The sequence below is a fragment of the Centruroides sculpturatus genome, unplaced genomic scaffold (genome assembly GCF_000671375.1).
Source record: "Centruroides sculpturatus isolate CEXI.00-Female unplaced genomic scaffold, Cexi_2.0 scaffold1853, whole genome shotgun sequence".
Classification (NCBI taxonomy): domain Eukaryota; kingdom Metazoa; phylum Arthropoda; class Arachnida; order Scorpiones; family Buthidae; genus Centruroides; species Centruroides sculpturatus.
In genome coordinates, this window is record NW_019385991.1 from 65171 (window position 1) to 80124 (window position 14954).

Consider the following 14954-nt stretch of genomic DNA (forward strand, 5'->3'; position numbering starts at 1 on the left):
TGGGTGTATTCAAAATCTCAGCGCGCTGCCAGCGCCTCTCAGCACCTCTGTTCAAAATCTCAGCCAACTTCCGGTTGCTGCCAGCGCGCTGCCAGCAAACTGCAAGCGTCTTTTTCAGTGCTGGATACGTCAGCAAACAAGATGGCAGCAACCATGCAGTTAGTAAGTGCTTTGATAAACGTCGATGGTTTCGAATTCAATGCACTCATTGATGAATGCACATTGAATAAATTAAGATCAGGTAAGTACATTAATAGATTATTTTAATATACCAACATATTTATATGTGTGAGACATATTTTTTTTAGTTGTTATTATATTAAAATTATAGATGGCGGAAGCCACAAAAAATAATCCAATGATATTAACTAAAATGGGTAAAGTTTTTATTAAAATTAAAAATTCTTTTCGTACGTATCACATAATTATCAGGATAAAAGCATGAAACCGTTAATTTTAAGTGGAAGAACTACCCAAAAAAGAAAGTAAATTAAAGTTAATAAGATATAGCCTAGTTTTCTAATAATTACCTAGAAAAATAATCAATTTAGTTTCTTAAACACAAATCGGATAATCTCCCCGGTTTTTTTTTGTTTTTAGTTGTTAACGTTAATCTTAGGCTTGATTTAGTTATGTATTAAACGAATCTCTTAATTCTGTAATATTTTTGACATTTTTTTCCTTAGATGCAAACTACATGAAAAAATATCTGAATGATATGAAGCATAATTCAGAAATTGATATCCCAACGAATTTAGATATCAGTGCACCGAAAATTATTCGAATTTTTCGAGTCGTAGAAAAGGATGGTGAATTTGGTAAGATATTTATGTAAGGATGCTATATTTATAATATAATGCTATATTTTTTGTATTAATTTGTTTGGAAATTTATTAGAACTCACAGAAGGAGTCCAATTCAGTTTTGAAGAGGCTGAAAAAGGTGATCAGCCTGAAATAAAAAAAAATGAGCAGAAAAAGAAACAAAAGGGTATAGTTATTTAATACATTCAGACTATTTAATTTCAAAATTTATTTAACAAATACAAAATAATAAGTAATATATTAAATATTGAAGTACTTTCTTTTTTCAGTTGAATGGTCTGATGTGGCTACACAACTTTTAATCAATTGTAGGATTGAAAAAGAAAATGACTTCCAGAAACCAATTGCCAAGGCAAAACTGTGGAATCAAATTTCGCAGGCCTTACAAGACAAAGGGGTCAAGTTTACAGGGGAGGAGTGTAGCCATAAATGGCGAAATTTAATGTGCACATTTAGGCAAAATTTGGACAAGTTAAAAACATCAGGAGAGGGGAAAATAAGATGGGAACATTTTAATAAATTTTATGAAGTGTATGGTGGAAAGACGAATAATAATCCTCCACCTCATTATTTGAGCTCATCAATTGCCTCTCCAGCATCACCTTCTCCGTGCACCTCAGTGAGTGCTGTTTATACATCTGGCTGCAACTCCCCTGCTGCAAATACAGCCACAACTAGCAGTGAAAATAACACATCAGACTCTGCCAACTTGGACTCACCCTGTCCTTCGACATCTCTTACCAGGGAGAACCGTAAGAGAAAGCGGGAACCCCCTGCATGGTTTTTAGAAGAAATGGCGAAGAGAGATGCCAAGGATGAACAGAGGTGGAAGGAGGTGAAGGAAATAGAGGAAAAAAAATTACATGAGTTGCAGCAACTCAGAATGCTGATGTCTGAACTAATTAAAAATAAAAACAATGTATAATAAATTTTTTTTTTTTAAAGTAGCCCCTTGGCTAATTTTTTATTTATTAAAATAAAGCAATATTATTCTACCTAGTCTGACTTTTTATCATCTCTTGTCCAGACATCATATGCTGAAGGTTAATTAGCCAACCTTAGGCTATTTCAAGAAGAGTGCTTTTTGTCTGTTCAGCAAGAATTTTATAAATATATTTATTAAAAGTTTTTTAACCTGTTGACGACAATTGACAAATAAACTATTGGTAGTAGTGTATAAAGATTATTTTTTAAATTAACAAATTCAAATAACTTTAATAAAAAGCATTGTCATTTTTTTTTTATTTAAGACACTGAAATTTAAATTTTTAACTGTTTAAAGTAGATGTATCATACCAAGACACTTATGTATAGTATCCATCTCAACAAAATTATAATACTTAATAATACATTCCAAACAATATTTTATTACATTGAAACACAATTCATATAGTAAAGTGTATTGTACAGTACATACAGCCCAATAACATCACCCAGTCTCAGAACAACTGAGTTGCTATCAAGTTCCTCTTAGCTGCTCCATCAGTATTTGAATAACTGCTGCGGGGTTCTTCCAGTTCTTCTAGACCATTCTCTTCACTAACAATTTCAACATCTGTACTCTGATCATTATGCATAATACAAAAATTATGCAGTACACAACAGGCAGTGATGACTTTTGGAACCAAAGCTCTCTTTCTGATATATAAATATCTTAGTTTTCGGAATCTACCAAACAAATGGCCAAAAGCTTGTTCAATGACAACTCTACTTGAGCTTAAAACTTTGTTATAGTTTTTCTCTTTTCTTGTTAAATAGCCAGTATCACGATAAGGTGTTAGGAGTGATTTTGATAGAGGATATGCACAATCTCCTATCATGTGACAATTGTTTGGAAAAAACTGTGGATCTCCCAATTTGGAATAGAGAGGACTATTTCGGAACACCCTTGCGTCATTTGATGATCCAGGCCATCCTGCAAATATATCAATAAAAAGCAAATTGCTTCTGCAAACTGCTTGAAGCACAACAGCAGCAGTTTGTTTTCTAGTGATATGTTCATTTTTTTCTTCCTTTAGTGCCGAAAATTCGACATAGGTGCCATCTATGGCACCTATTACACCAGGAAAAGGCACTTGTCGTAGAGCTTCAAATGCTCGAATGGATCTTTCAGCTTCTTCACCAATAGGCCAGCAAATAAATTTAGTAGCCAAAGCTGAAATGTGATCACAATATTTCATAAACACACCGTGTGCATGGCTTTCAGTTACCCCAAATCTGTCAGCTACTTCTCTGTATGTTTCCTGATTGCCAACTAACCACAAGAATATAAGCAAATTTTTTTCTTTTTCAATTAGGGGCTTTGTTTTCACCTTTGGATTGGGAAGACATTGTAAAAGTATCTGCAAAAGTATTGTCATTATTTTATTTGAAAGCAATAATGTAATAAGGTATAGTTATGAAGTGTAGGAGAGAGTGGGGTTCATTGAAACATAAAATTTGCTTGTAATGTCCCCCTTTTAACCCTAAATTGCATGATTCTATTATTTTTTATTTAAAAAAAATTATCTTTAGTGTTTATTTTGCATCATTAATAAAACATCTAATTTTATATATATTATTTCAATCACTTTAATCACTGACTGATTAAAATGATTGAAAACAAAACTCATTAAAATAACTAAAGGTATTTTTTGAAATTATATAAATTAGAAAATAAAGAAAAAAATTTATTTTAGCAAAACAATTTCTTCTGATAGAAAAGCAACATACTCTTATTGATTTTTCTTTTCTAATGCTAACCATACACTTAAATATATCTGAAAAAAAATACGTTATAAGTTCCTCTCTGAACAAAAAAATACTGTTTACATGTTCAATTAAAACTGTCCCACATCTTATAATTTATAACGTTTCATTGTACTACTCTCCCCTACATATATTGTACTTACTTACCTCTACTGTTGTACGCGATAGGCGAAAATGACTTTTAAATTCTTTGTCAGAGTACATAGATACTACGTCTGAAACATAATTTTCAATTCGAATCCTCTTTCTTTTCTTGTTTGGTTTTTCTTCTTCTTCTATAACTCCTACAGATATTAAAAAATTCTCATCCCTCTTTCTCTTTTCGAAATATTCATTTTTCATTACGTTGGTCTCATTAAATAAGTTCAAAAACAAATTTAGCGAAACGTACAAGTCCATATCATCCGCCATTTTTCTTGTTTACCTTTCTGGATATTCCAACAGTCAGCAGTCAGCATTCGTGTTTGCTCCGAAACGCCAGCAGTACGTCACTTCCGGCAGCGAAGCGCTGGCAGCGCGCTGAGATTTTGAATACACCCAATTGTTTTCTAGCGTAACACGAGCAAAAGGTGACGTCGAAATTTCAATTTACACAACTCTCCACCCACATCCACATTATATTCGAATGAAGTTTTGAAATACAGTATATTACCGTACACAAGCGACTACCGAACGGAATTTTACGATACGTTTTAAAATTGAAATTGTTAACTAAACTACTGTACTTTACAATTAAAACATCTTGGCGTAAAATATTAATAGCTTTTCTCGTTTCATTAACGATAATAAATGTGTAGAGACGAAAGGAAGAAACTTCATACATTCACACTAATTTACTGTATGTATTCGATACCTGTTTATCTGATTCGTCAACAGAAATTAATAAAAATTACTTACGCTTTCTCCCAATATAATTTAACAACGAAACACGTTTAAAGCATAGAAATCCACGATACCGATTCAAAAACGAAACCGAAACACGTGTTACACAATCATACAGATAACCAGTGCTGCCGCCTGCTTCTGGTGAAACTACCTAAGGTCAAATTTCAAAACGTACCGAAGCTCCTTCAAAATGTACTATTTCTAGGTTGGTTACTCTTAATATTAATATACCATCATACTCAATTTTTGTGCTTATTTCAAATTCATATTCACCAATACTTTAAAATATTTCATAAAGACATTTCATGAAAATAGTTCCTGTGGTTTTTTGTTAAATACGACATTAAAAGTTGATTTTTTAAAAATATTATAGTGACGGATAAAAAACATTATAAATTAAATATGCGTGGACAGATTCAAATTAAAAAAACTTATTTCTTTTACCGAGATTACTAAAATTGAAGTTCGTAATTAAGAATTAAATTATAGTGGTAGAGAATAATATAAAAGTATTTATATTATTTGTACTGTACAATTTCAAAACTATTTTGTGTAATAATTCGACTCTGGCTTAACGGCTATTTTGATATTATTGATGACAAAAGTTTAAAATCATTCATTCCTTACTTCTGTTTGACGGAGTTGAATTGTTTGGACCACGCGGCGTGAAAAATTTCGTCAAGTTTCTCGTGAGAATGTGACGCGTGTGAAAGAGGACCACTGAATCGTAACATTTGCGCGTGCAGCTATCTGTACGTTGATGTCGACAGACATACACCGTGCGTATGTTGCGGTTGGGTAAATCAAATTAGCGAGCGGTGACAGTAGTCAGACTTTATTAATTAAACTAATTTTTTACATTTTTTCGCGAAGGCACGAAATATTATTCAGTACCATAAATGGTACTGAAATATTATAATGTACTCAAAATGTACTAAAAATTTAAGTGTACTTTCAATATACTCGAAAGGGCAAAATGTACTAGGAATGGCAACGTTGCCCAAGGTCCTACACCTCATACAACTTCCTGCCAGATTCCGGATATACGTCATCCGTAGTCGAGAGACTGCTTCGCAATAGTTAGCGAGGGAAGAGAATTTCAATATTTTTGTTGCTTTTTTAAGAGTTTTTAGGCTCTTAATTTTCAAAGGTAAACATATCTATGGTTATTACTAGCGTACCTAGTTTATCAGAGTACCGACAATGGGTTGTCAAATTTTCTATTGGTTAGTGTTATCGCGTGGTTAAAATCCGCCATGTTCTGACAAAAAGTGCGCGTGGCTCTGTGTATTTCGAATGGTAAGTGTCCTTTAAATAAAGAAATCTAGAAGTTTTTGAACACGTTTGACAACAGGTAGACAGGAATTTGCTATATTTTTATTTTCACGTTCATATTAAGCTTTAATATGAGGCAACAAACGAAAAAAATCGATAGTTAGCGTAGCTGTTTACGTTAGATCCGATATCCGCTTAAGCGATGTTATTAAAACGAAAAATTTATACAAAAATAAGTAGAAAAATTAGTGTAAAGTAATTTTCTACTAATTTTTCCGAAATTATTGCTCCTTAGAAAACCGTCTATTCACGAACAATATGTATGTTTAGAGAACTTTTTGTGTTTAACTAAGCATAAATTGTTATACTGTATTTTGCGTGTTTCTTTTGCTAGAATAACTTAAAAGTTACTGTTCCGGCGAATGAACTTAAATTATACAGATGAAAGAGAAATAATCACAAACCTTCAACGTGTAAAAATATTGTTATAGAAAAGTATTATTTATAATAAAACTAAACATTTACGTGTACTGTAGTACCTGAAAATTAGTTTATCCTGCTCGAAACAAATTTAATTCTATTACTCGTAAGACTTCTTTAACACATCCTGTACAATAACAATACAAAGACACGCTAGTACTTTGGACCTTACTGCCAGGCAGCATTTATTTGGTGATATGTGATTATTTAAAATATCATTTGTAAAGCTAATACAATTTAGAAGACGTATAAAAATTCATTATACAAATGATTCGTTTGCGTACTAGTACTTTTGTATTGTTATTCTACTGAATGCGTTAAAGGTGTCTCAAAAGTCATTTTGAATCCAGTTTTAGAATATCCCCTTTAATATTATTATGCAGATATCACCGAAATAACTCCCGGATGTTCGGCTTTTGGTTCTTCTAATTCTTCCGTAAAAGGATATATCGCGAAATGTTCGGAGAAAAATCTGGGCTAAAAGAGTGTGCCGAGAAAATTGTTGGTGCGAAGTTCGTTTTCAACCACGAATGTGGGAAAAAGTGAGAGTCGACGGGAAGAATAAATTAAAGCATAAATGCCATTCCAACTTCGTTTTCATTCACAAAAGAAATTATTCACAAAAAACCAGCAAATAGAAGATCCTCGACTGTCATAAAACGAATAAACACTGCAAAAGTTACTTTTCCAGTACGTACTACTCACACTACTGTTACACCATCAACAAATTTTGAAACATCCTCAACATTTATAGAAGAAACCACATTAGCCGAAGACATTTCTGTAAATCGTGATACATTATCTAAAGAACATACAAAAGATATATTTATATTACAACAGAATTTAGAAAAATATAAACAACTTATAGAAGATCACGTGAAAGAAATGTTAAACGTGTAAACACTATCACAACATTGAAACATAGAATTGGAATTTTGGAAAATAAAGTAGAAAAGGCTAAAGAAGATAATGAATCGTATCAATTCTTATCATTAATTCTTAATCATGGCCAAATATCTGCCACGAAAAGAAAAAGCAAATTTATGAAATGGTCAAAGAAAAGTATTCAAAAAGCTTTGAAATTAAGATTTTCATGTGGAACTAGTGGATATCAGGAGTTATTAAAACAAATGACAGTGTTGCATAATGGTAAAAATAAGACGAACGATTCTACGATGCAGATCCCTGTACTCTCATCGTGAAACAATAATCAGAACAATTCTTAATTCGTTGTCTTTACAAATGTTAATAACTAAAATGTTAATCAGAGGTGTTAATTTAATCTGATATTGAGATAATTGATGTTTTAGTTTGGAAATCGCAATTTGACAAACGACAAAAATCTCGCCTGGTCTTTAAATAATCATAAAATATATCCACGAGTCTAATGAAGTACAATTATTTAACTTTAATTACTTCACTTTCGACAATTAATAGAAAATTAAATAAGCCATTCGCTTGATTTCGAACGCACTTTAATACGTAAATGATCCGTTTTAAAATTCATTTATTTACATATATATAATTTGCCTTTTAACATTCGTTTTGAGGTTCAAATGAAACAATATATTTTTGAGTACCGGCAATGTCAGTGTTGTATAATGCTACTCTAAAATCGTATAATGCTACTCTAAAATCGGACTACATGGAGTGGTTGGGTGCCTGGTGCGGTGAAATGGTTCGCTTGCTGGCAAAGTTCGTGTCACGCGCGGTGTCTGTCGTAAAGTGAGATGAGCTGATGAATGACGTAAAAACTTTTTACTTCATTCAGAAGTTTTCTCGCACTGTAGCCTACCAGTGGCCNATATGGGAACTACAAATTCTTTTGTTGGATTGTTATGTAGGACTCTTTATCGCTTAACATTAGAAATGCCAAAATGATTTAATGTGTTTGTTAAATACTTAATCTGGGGGTCGATAAGAAGGCAAATATTCTATAAAGGGGTCGACAGGATAAAAAGTTTGGGGACCCCTACCGTAGAATATCCTTTTAAAAAATGTTCCAAAACGCTTGTATCGTTAATTCAAATTTAAAGTTCGAAGCTCAATTTTTTCTGTTTTTCCATTTATTCTTTATAAAGGTCATTAAATATGACCGAAAACGTTAGAATTGTAATAAATACAGCTGCATATTTAAAGGGTTTTTTGTATGAGTTTAGTTAGTAAGAAATGCAGTCTACGATGAGTTAATATCAACCTTTATATTTTTTTTTTTTTCTTTTCTTTTCGGAGCTCATATGCTATGCCAAAAAGTGAAATTAAATAGCTCAAGTCACTCAAAAAGCAAGTGATTTTTCCAATGTGTGAATATACTGATTGATTGGTTTTAGATATTGGCAATATGACATAAGGGCAATCTGCTAAATAGGAAATGTGCCTTCCAGGAGGTCTTTCAAGAAAACTGATTTCTATTCAGCCATTACTAATGTGAAGAAAACCCAGAAAACTACATGAGCCACTCTGTCAACCTGAGCCAATCAGTGTTTAGGATTAATTTCACTTAGCAACTGGTCCAGCATGAGTGTAGGATGAAGAATGATGCACTAGTGAATTCCACATGGAAAATTTTTTGCAGGAGTCTTGACTGGGATTCAATCCCAGATCATTCATGATTGCAGTCTGGAATGCTATCACTCAGTTATCTGGACAGCTTTTGACATGTATGAGAAAAACAAAGAATGCCTTTGAAATTGGTTCTTGAAAGCTTTACCATGTTACCAAAGCAAGAATACAGAGTGCAGAGACAATTATAAAAATCTTATGGTACAGTGGAGTGCTGAGAATAGACTAGGGGAACTAGGCTAGTCCCCTAAATTCCTTGAAGTACTGTCTAAATATTATTTTTAATGCATTTGTATTTGAAATCTTTCACTCGAAAAATACATATTTTTTGTATATTTATACCATCTGGCCTCCCTGCCTTTACACTGAGTTGAACTGTTCCATAAGCCAATCTGAACACCCTTCAGAGGTCCTTTAGTTAACATGTTAATAGGACTAGCTTGCAGAGACACGTTCCCATCATACTGTTGTTTTGTGAGCATCCAGGCATTCTGTAATAAAAGGTTTTTAGCTTCCTGTGCTTATTGAAAACAACAACATATTAGTTTTTGTATTTTTATTATTATAAAACAATTAAAAGTTTTCTTCTAAAGTGTGAATCTACTTAAAAGATGGTATATGTGATTAGGAAGCTTTGAGTTCAACTTGGAAGAGCCTCATTAGGAGAAGCAGATCCCTTGCAGTGAAACACAATGCAGTTTAAATCTGTGAATGATGCACCCAATCAAAGTGAAATGGTAAAAAGCCAAATTTTGAGCATAGGGACGGATTTTATGTTTTTTTAAATTGTAAATGCTAATAATGTGTAAAATTGTCATTAAATTGAACTTACTTGAGATACGACACACGACCTCCATCTATCTCCCCACCCCATCGACCTTTAACCACCAAAATTTAATAGCATAAATCCCCAATATATAACCTGCCTCGCAAAATTTCACAAATTTTTGACAAAAAACACAGGAGTTATTAAGCATCAAAGAGGGTGAACAAAATCCTGCCCTTCACACATACACACTAATATCCAAACATACAGAAAACACCCAAATTTTTTGTATTTCTCAATGTTTCAAGGTGTCCCAAATCCAAAAATGTAAATATCTTAGGATCATTTTTTGACCGACGGCCATACTTTCCCTCCGTTATATATAACAGAGCCAGAAAAGTATAATTAATGTGTGAATAAAATGAGTTTTTTTGGATGATTAAATAATAATTGTTATAATGTACGAAAAATGGGTTTTCTTACATCCGGTCCCTTTTGCAAATTGTCACCGCACGCGGCCGTTACAGTACCGTTTGGAAGTGCCAAGCTCATCTTTATCAAAGAGAAACTCCCAATAAAAATTCAACTTTCATTTCGAGTGCCATAATTTTTACTCGGCACACTTTTTTTTACATCGCAGACGTTTTTATTTAGATATAAATTTTTCTTTGTCTAATTTCACTAATTAATCTTTTCGCCGCCTTTCCGTCGATTACAAGTTATTTATGACTGTTTATTACATAATTTGACCATAAAACTGTCAAAGAAAAACAATGAAAAAATGAAACCAAAGTCAGAATCTAACTGCAACAAACTAAAAGAAAAAACTGCAAAATTAACAGGATCGTTCCAGCTTATCATTTACCGGTTCAAATTCTCGGGGCACGATCATACGCATCAATTCAAGACAATTAGCACATTTTAAAATTCTACTATTACTAGGCTACAATTTATTATGTCATTTTATTTTATTTCACTTTTTCTTTAAAATAATTAAATTCAAATCAATTTTTGATAATTAACTAAAAAATGGGATTCTTTTGGCCGATTAAGACATAGTATGTTTCTTTACGTACCCAAAAGTCTTACCTAGATAAATTAATTATATACATTTTTCGATTCCGACCATCAGTTTTATACATTCGGGTGCTTCTTATAACACGAATTTTTAAAAAAGGCAAGGTCGGAGTCGGGCTATTTGTTTACCGATTCCACCACGCCGGGGAAATCCCCTTAAATCATTGGGTGTATTCAAAATCTCAGCGCGCTGCCAGCGCCTCTCAGCACCTCTGTTCAAAATCTCAGCCAACTTCCGGTTGCTGCCAGCGCGCTGCCAGCAAACTGCAAGCGTCTTTTTCAGTGCTGGATACGTCAGCAAACAAGATGGCAGCAACCATGCAGTTAGTAAGTGCTTTGATAAACGTCGATGGTTTCGAATTCAATGTACTCATTGATGAATTCACATTGAATAAATTAAGATCAGGTAAGTACATTAATAGATTATTTTAATATACCAACATATTTATATGTGTGAGACATATTTTTTTTAGTTGTTATTATATTAAAATTATAGATGGCGGAAGCCACAAAAAATAATCCAATGATATTAACTAAAATGGGTAAAGTTTTTATTAAAATTAAAAATTCTTTTCGTACGTATCACATAATTATCAGGATAAAAGCATGAAACCGTTAATTTTAAGTGGAAGAACTACCCAAAAAAGAAAGTAAATTAAAGTTAATAAGATATAGCCTAGTTTTCTAATAATTACCTAGAAAAATAATCAATTTAGTTTCTTAAACACAAATCGGATAATCTCCCCGGTTTTTTTTTGTTTTTAGTTGTTAACGTTAATCTTAGGCTTGATTTAGTTATGTATTAAACGAATCTCTTAATTCTGTAATATTTTTGACATTTTTTTCCTTAGATGCAAACTACATGAAAAAATATCTGAATGATATGAAGCATAATTCAGAAATTGATATCCCAACGAATTTAGATATCAGTGCACCGAAAATTATTCGAATTTTTCGAGTCGTAGAAAAGGATGGTGAATTTGGTAAGATATTTATGTAAGGATGCTATATTTATAATATAATGCTATATTTTTTGTATTAATTTGTTTGGAAATTTATTAGAACTCACAGAAGGAGTCCAATTCAGTTTTGAAGAGGCTGAAAAAGGTGATCAGCCTGAAATAAAAAAAAATGAGCAGAAAAAGAAACAAAAGGGTATAGTTATTTAATACATTCAGACTATTTAATTTCAAAATTTATTTAACAAATACAAAATAATAAGTAATATATTAAATATTGAAGTACTTTCTTTTTTCAGTTGAATGGTCTGATGTGGCTACACAACTTTTAATCAATTGTAGGATTGAAAAAGAAAATGACTTCCAGAAACCAATTGCCAAGGCAAAACTGTGGAATCAAATTTCGCAGGCCTTACAAGACAAAGGGTTCAAGTTTACAGGGGAGGAGTGTAGCCATAAATGGCGAAATTTAATGTGCACATTTAGGCAAAATTTGGACAAGTTAAAAACATCAGGAGAGGGGAAAATAAGATGGGAACATTTTAATAAATTTTATGAAGTGTATGGTGGAAAGACAAATAATAATCCTCCACCTCATTATTTGAGCTCATCAATTGCCTCTCCAGCATCACCTTCTCCGTGCACCTCAGTGAGTGCTGTTTATACATCTGGCTGCAACTCCCCTGCTGCAAATACAGCCACAACTAGCAGTGAAAATAACACATCAGACTCTGCCAACTTGGACTCACCCTGTCCTTCGACATCTCTTACCAGGGAGAACCGTAAGAGAAAGCGGGAACCCCCTGCATGGTTTTTAGAAGAAATGGCGAAGAGAGATGCCAAGGATGAACAGAGGTGGAAGGAGGTGAAGGAAATAGAGGAAAAAAAATTACATGAGTTGCAGCAACTCAGAATGCTGATGTCTGAACTAATTAAAAATAAAAACAATGTATAATAAATTTTTTTTTTTTAAAGTAGCCCCTTGGCTAATTTTTTATTTATTAAAATAAAGCAATATTATTCTACCTAGTCTGACTTTTTATCATCTCTTGTCCAGACATCATATGCTGAAGGTTAATTAGCCAACCTTAGGCTATTTCAAGAAGAGTGCTTTTTGTCTGTTCAGCAAGAATTTTATAAATATATTTATTAAAAGTTTTTTAACCTGTTGACGACAATTGACAAATAAACTATTGGTAGTAGTGTATAAAGATTATTTTTTAAATTAACAAATTCAAATAACTTTAATAAAAAGCATTGTCATTTTTTTTTTATTTAAGACACTGAAATTTAAATTTTTAACTGTTTAAAGTAGATGTATCATACCAAGACACTTATGTATAGTATCCATCTCAACAAAATTATAATACTTAATAATACATTCCAAACAATATTTTATTACATTGAAACACAATTCATATAGTAAAGTGTATTGTACAGTACATACAGCCCAATAACATCACCCAGTCTCAGAACAACTGAGTTGCTATCAAGTTCCTCTTAGCTGCTCCATCAGTATTTGAATAACTGCTGCGGGGTTCTTCCAGTTCTTCTAGACCATTCTCTTCACTAACAATTTCAACATCTGTACTCTGATCATTATGCATAATACAAAAATTATGCAGTACACAACAGGCAGTGATGACTTTTGGAACCAAAGCTCTCTTTCTGATATATAAATATCTTAGTTTTCGGAATCTACCAAACAAATGGCCAAAAGCTTGTTCAATGACAACTCTACTTGAGCTTAAAACTTTGTTATAGTTTTTCTCTTTTCTTGTTAAATAGCCAGTATCACGATAAGGTGTTAGGAGTGATTTTGATAGAGGATATGCACAATCTCCTATCATGTGACAATTGTTTGGAAAAAACTGTGGATCTCCCAATTTGGAATAGAGAGGACTATTTCGGAACACCCTTGCGTCATTTGATGATCCAGGCCATCCTGCAAATATATCAATAAAAAGCAAATTGCTTCTGCAAACTGCTTGAAGCACAACAGCAGCAGTTTGTTTTCTAGTGATATGTTCATTTTTTTCTTCCTTTAGTGCCGAAAATTCGACATAGGTGCCATCTATGGCACCTATTACACCAGGAAAAGGCACTTGTCGTAGAGCTTCAAATGCTCGAATGGATCTTTCAGCTTCTTCACCAATAGGCCAGCAAATAAATTTAGTAGCCAAAGCTGAAATGTGATCACAATATTTCATAAACACACCGTGTGCATGGCTTTCAGTTACCCCAAATCTGTCAGCTACTTCTCTGTATGTTTCCTGATTGCCAACTAACCACAAGAATATAAGCAAATTTTTTTCTTTTTCAATTAGGGGCTTTGTTTTCACCTTTGGATTGGGAAGACATTGTAAAAGTATCTGCAAAAGTATTGTCATTATTTTATTTGAAAGCAATAATGTAATAAGGTATAGTTATGAAGTGTAGGAGAGAGTGGGGTTCATTGAAACATAAAATTTGCTTGTAATGTCCCCCTTTTAACCCTAAATTGCATGATTCTATTATTTTTTATTTAAAAAAAATTATCTTTAGTGTTTATTTTGCATCATTAATAAAACATCTAATTTTATATATATTATTTCAATCACTTTAATCACTGACTGATTAAAATGATTGAAAACAAAACTCATTAAAATAACTAAAGGTATTTTTTGAAATTATATAAATTAGAAAATAAAGAAAAAAATTTATTTTAGCAAAACAATTTCTTCTGATAGAAAAGCAACATACTCTTATTGATTTTTCTTTTCTAATGCTAACCATACACTTAAATATATCTGAAAAAAAATACGTTATAAGTTCCTCTCTGAACAAAAAAATACTGTTTACATGTTCAATTAAAACTGTCCCACATCTTATAATTTATAACGTTTCATTGTACTACTCTCCCCTACATATATTGTACTTACTTACCTCTACTGTTGTACGCGATAGGCGAAAATGACTTTTAAATTCTTTGTCAGAGTACATAGATACTACGTCTGAAACATAATTTTCAATTCGAATCCTCTTTCTTTTCTTGTTTGGTTTTTCTTCTTCTTCTATAACTCCTACAGATATTAAAAAATTCTCATCCCTCTTTCTCTTTTCGAAATATTCATTTTTCATTACGTTGGTCTCATTAAATAAGTTCAAAAACAAATTTAGCGAAACGTACAAGTCCATATCATCCGCCATTTTTCTTGTTTACCTTTCTGGATATTCCAACAGTCAGCAGTCAGCAGTCAGCATTCGTGTTCGCTCCGAAACGCCAGCAGTACGTCACTTCCGGCAGCGAAGCGCTGGCAGCGCGCTGAGATTTTGAATACACCCAATTGTTTTCTAGCGTAACACGAGCAAAAGGTGACGTCGAAATTTCAATTTACA

General features: G+C 32.6%; 4 protein-coding genes across 6 annotated transcripts in view; 1 reads left to right on the top strand and 3 right to left on the bottom strand.

The window, feature by feature from the left end:
* Window positions 1-14954, bottom strand: part of LOC111612964 — a 35190-nt gene that overhangs the window by 8899 nt on the left and 11337 nt on the right. Inside the window, exon 1 of one of the 2 annotated variants that reach the window (XM_023354258.1) lies at window positions 4470-4587. The exons of the other annotated variant lie outside the window; for it this stretch is intronic. The gene's annotated coding sequence lies outside the window, so the exon portion shown is untranslated. Of the gene's footprint in view, window positions 1-4469; window positions 4588-14954 lie in introns of those variants that run through there. 2 annotated transcript variants of the gene reach the window in all.
* Window positions 7-1771, top strand: LOC111612963 (trihelix transcription factor GT-3a-like). 2 transcript variants are annotated; one of them, XM_023354257.1, is made up of 4 exons: window positions 7-301; window positions 651-818; window positions 898-990; window positions 1094-1771. In XM_023354257.1, exons 2-4 carry the CDS (start codon window positions 698-700, stop codon window positions 1747-1749), a joined length of 870 nt encoding a protein of 289 aa, XP_023210025.1. In that variant the 5' UTR covers window positions 7-301; window positions 651-697; the 3' UTR covers window positions 1750-1771. The 2 variants fall into 2 exon arrangements, with proteins under 2 accessions (XP_023210025.1, XP_023210024.1); XM_023354256.1 differs by having other exon boundaries at window positions 7-241; window positions 687-818.
* LOC111612962 (protein ALP1-like) lies at window positions 1755-4443 on the bottom strand. The gene is made up of 2 exons (XM_023354255.1): window positions 3720-4443; window positions 1755-3166 (listed from the first exon to the last, which is right to left on the bottom strand). Exons 1-2 carry the CDS (start codon window positions 3981-3983, stop codon window positions 2264-2266), a joined length of 1167 nt encoding a protein of 388 aa, XP_023210023.1. The 5' UTR covers window positions 3984-4443; the 3' UTR covers window positions 1755-2263.
* LOC111612961 (protein ALP1-like) lies at window positions 12537-14902 on the bottom strand. The gene is made up of 2 exons (XM_023354254.1): window positions 14502-14902; window positions 12537-13948 (listed from the first exon to the last, which is right to left on the bottom strand). The coding sequence occupies exons 1-2, from the start codon at window positions 14763-14765 to the stop codon at window positions 13046-13048; spliced, it is 1167 nt and encodes a 388-aa protein (XP_023210022.1). The 5' UTR covers window positions 14766-14902; the 3' UTR covers window positions 12537-13045.

Bases quoted from the DNA above. Each gene is read 5' to 3' on its own strand.
- LOC111612963 (XM_023354256.1), top strand. From the start codon at position 142: ATGGCAGCAACCATGCAGTTAGTAAGTGCTTTGATAAACGTCGATGGT. The intron at 242-686 runs GTAAGTACATTA...TTTTTTCCTTAG, and splicing joins ATTGAATAAATTAAGATCAG to ATGCAAACTACATGAAAAAA. The intron at 991-1,093 runs GTATAGTTATTT...TTCTTTTTTCAG, and splicing joins GCAGAAAAAGAAACAAAAGG to TTGAATGGTCTGATGTGGCT.
- LOC111612962 (XM_023354255.1), bottom strand. From the start codon at position 3,983: ATGGCGGATGATATGGACTTGTACGTTTCGCTAAATTTGTTTTTGAAC. The intron at 3,167-3,719 runs GTAAGTAAGTAC...ATACTTTTGCAG, and splicing joins TATCGCGTACAACAGTAGAG to ATACTTTTACAATGTCTTCC.
- LOC111612961 (XM_023354254.1), bottom strand. From the start codon at position 14,765: ATGGCGGATGATATGGACTTGTACGTTTCGCTAAATTTGTTTTTGAAC. The intron at 13,949-14,501 runs GTAAGTAAGTAC...ATACTTTTGCAG, and splicing joins TATCGCGTACAACAGTAGAG to ATACTTTTACAATGTCTTCC.